We start from the raw sequence: 2,947 nt of genomic DNA, 5'->3' as shown, positions 1-2,947 counted from the left end.
CCGGGGGGTGCGGGGGCCTCGGCACATGCTACACCGCGAAGCAGGACGTGCTGCGCGTGGCTGAGCGTGGCTGAGCGTGGCTGAGCGTCAGGCTCGGGTCGTCCCTGCTCGGTCCCGATACCGCTACAAACCGATCAGACTAATTCAGAGCAAGATTCGGGTTAACTTAGGATGCGTTTCTGGTCGCTCGAAGTTTATAGACGCGCACCGATTATACAATGATTCATTTTCGACGCATAATATTTCTCGGGCTCGTGAACGGTTTTGCACCGACAGTCATAAAACTGTTAGCAGTAGTATTCTGATGCTGTGTCTCGTCCTCTTCCTCTACCACGCCGTCGTGTTGGAGGGGACACCGCCACCCAGCGGCGCCCGGTACCTGTCGACAGAGAAGCCGCGGGTACCCACAGTCAGGCGCTGCTATGGGGAGAGAGGGGGGGGGGGGTAGTGCAGGGTCACGACTTCACCCCTTGGGACCCGCCCTGGGTAGGCAATGTCATTCACCCACGCTTCCCACGTTTCACCTGTAATGAGTGTCTGCCGGTATGGGGAGCTGCGACCAGTTGTCCAGCAAGGGCCCGGCCTTCATGTGCATCCGCACCTTGACGTGCCTCTCGGGGAGGTACTGCAGACGGTTGTTGACAAAGTGGTAGTCTCTGGTGGGAGAGGTGGCGGCATTCGTAGGAATACTGACATTAAAACCATTCACTTCGAAGCCCCTTTTCTTTTCTCTTACTTGGTGCTGGGGACGAAGACAGAAGCCACGGGCAGCGTGGGCAGGTTCCGTTTGAACACTTCCCAGTTTCTCGCGAGGCACTTGCACCGCATCGACAGTTTGTTGGCCCGATAGTCCAACTGCTTGCCGTGCTGGTACAGGGGCAGAGCGGCATCGTCCGGGGCGTAGGAGACGCAAGGAAAGTCCCACACTCTGTGTTCACCGAACACCCTGTCGGCGAAAGTAGATTGAAAGGAGCGACTATTGGCCTCCAGGCAGAACTCCATCCTACCTACGCAACGCACCTCGGACCGAAGTCAGTACTTCCGTCGGGGAGGACAGCTGGGCAGCCACAAATGTACATGCGCATTTTGATTCTTATGGGTTATGGATTCAATCACTGGAATTTGTATTGTTATGAATGGAGAACAAAGGACCAGGAAAACGCCTTCGACGCACGACAGAGCGGCCTGGTCGCGATGCGGTCCCGTTCAAATGGTGGCGCTGCCGGGCTGAACTGCTCTCTGGTAGGTGGCGCTGCCTCAAAGAATCTAGGCAACGGTGATGAGGCGAGTCCTACGTCATAGAGGAGGCTGTGTTTTGTTGTGTCAGTTTTCTAGTTGGAGGTTTTCATGTTTGCCGTATTTACAAGTAAACAGTTTGTGTTTCATTGATTTCTTTCTGATTTTCCCAACAGTAGTATGTTTGGATGCCACACCTGCAGGGAGGCAGAAAATGTAAAGGCTCCATTTCGATGCATTTTTCACTGAACCGCAGGAGCAGGGGGCGACGGCAACTCAAGAAGACTGGGGGGCTTTGACTTCAATCTCAGCGATTGAGATTTAAATTGTGGTGAGAACATTTACTTTGTAGTATCTGTAGTTATCAACGCCTGCTCAGCTACGGGTTCTTAAAACAATCATGTCAGTTGATTTCATGGCTCTCGAGAACAACCCCTACACCTGAACTGTATTGGTTAGGTTTCAAGTTGGCTTTTCTAGTTTGTTATTTTTTTGCTCCTCATTTTAAAGTAATAGATGCGTTTATGCTTATCGATTTTAAAGACTAGTGTCAATTATCAATGTCTTATTGAAATGTATGAGTCCTTTAATATCATCCAGTTTAATACATACTCTTATCTTCACGATCTTACCAATTATCTTTATGCTACTGTGTGAGCCGTGCTATACTTCTCATTGTGACCTTGTTTGTTAATTTTTCCATTTGGTTTATATATTATTACTTCTCCTCTCTTTAGTTACAATTATCAAGGTACTCATAATTAATGTGTTCTTCAGGTGCCAGTAACATGGGTGGAGGTCAGGTTTGTCTGAAATGGAATAGTTTCCATTCAAGCTTAACATCCGGCTTTAGAACTTTATGGGAAGAGGATGGTTTAGTTGATGTCACTTTGGCTAGTGACGGACGGTGCATCCAAGCACATAAACTAATACTATCTGCCTGTAGCCCATTTTTTAGAGAAGTTTTCAAGGTGAGTATTTAAAAAAAATACTGCAATAATTCAAAAGCCTGACAAAACTATGTTTTTCATTTCTTTTATCTCAATTTCAGGCTAACCCTTGTCAACATCCTGTGATCATTCTTCAAGACACACATTTTTCTGAACTGGAAAGTTTATTATGTTTTGTTTACAAAGGGGAGGTAAACATCGATGAAGAAAATCTACCTGCATTGCTTAGAGCAGCTGAAACCCTCCAGATCAGAGGACTGGCTGGTGCATCTGAGCAAGTTACAAATGAGGTAATATTTTGTTCGTTATTGTGACTATCCTGATATCCACATTCAAAACTTCCAGCATCTTATATTTGAATTTGGAATTCTGTTTGATTTATTGCAGTTAGGTAGTGTAACTGAAGAAATTGAGGAGGTAGCTGTTGAAGAAAATTCAGCTCCTGCCAAACGGCTTAGGGATGAGAAATGGCAATCACCTTCTTCATCAAATTTATGGAAACCGCGTAGTGCAAGGTAAACCAACATCACTGCTAGTATTGACAAATTACATTGAAATCAAATCAGTCAGGGGCGTTCCAACTAAGACCGCGCACCCGGGAATTTCAAAAATTCGGATTTTTGTCGAAAAAAAATATTTTTTGCCCTTTGTTCTAACAACCTTAAAAAGCTTTGTCCCGGGGCTGTGGGTCGAAAACTCTGGATTTGGCAGAGGTTTGAAGAGCTGCATTTGGACAACTTTGGGACTTTTGCCTAAAATTG

The 2,947-nt window shown here is 46.4% G+C and overlaps 2 protein-coding genes across 3 annotated transcripts in view; one reads left to right on the top strand and one right to left on the bottom strand.

The window, feature by feature from the left end:
- Positions 1–27: 27 nt before the first annotated feature.
- On the bottom strand, positions 28–1,157 carry LOC113206795 (uncharacterized). Its single transcript, XM_026423041.2, has 4 exons — positions 1,021–1,157; positions 737–946; positions 525–656; positions 28–379 (listed from the first exon to the last, which is right to left on the bottom strand). Exons 1-4 carry the CDS (start codon positions 1,083–1,085, stop codon positions 328–330), a joined length of 459 nt encoding a protein of 152 aa, XP_026278826.1. The 5' UTR covers positions 1,086–1,157; the 3' UTR covers positions 28–327.
- An 80-nt stretch (positions 1,158–1,237) lies between these two features.
- Positions 1,238–2,947, top strand: part of LOC113206794 (protein bric-a-brac 1) — an 11,379-nt gene continuing 9,669 nt past the window's right edge. For both annotated transcript variants that reach the window (XM_026423038.2, XM_052270484.1), the window contains exons 1-5: positions 1,238–1,322; positions 1,413–1,567; positions 2,014–2,207; positions 2,288–2,476; positions 2,574–2,701. In XM_026423038.2, coding sequence (XP_026278823.1) covers positions 2,025–2,207; positions 2,288–2,476; positions 2,574–2,701 — 500 coding nt within the window. In that variant the 5' untranslated portion in view covers positions 1,238–1,322; positions 1,413–1,567; positions 2,014–2,024. The remainder of the gene's footprint in view (positions 1,323–1,412; positions 1,568–2,013; positions 2,208–2,287; positions 2,477–2,573; positions 2,702–2,947) is intronic.

The sequence above is a fragment of the Frankliniella occidentalis genome, unplaced genomic scaffold (genome assembly GCF_000697945.3).
Source record: "Frankliniella occidentalis isolate FOCC.00 unplaced genomic scaffold, Focc_3.1 Scaffold125, whole genome shotgun sequence".
Taxonomy (NCBI): Eukaryota; Metazoa; Arthropoda; class Insecta; order Thysanoptera; family Thripidae; genus Frankliniella; species Frankliniella occidentalis.
The sequence above is the reverse complement of the archived record's forward strand: the minus strand, read 5'-3'. Positions and strand labels throughout refer to the sequence as shown.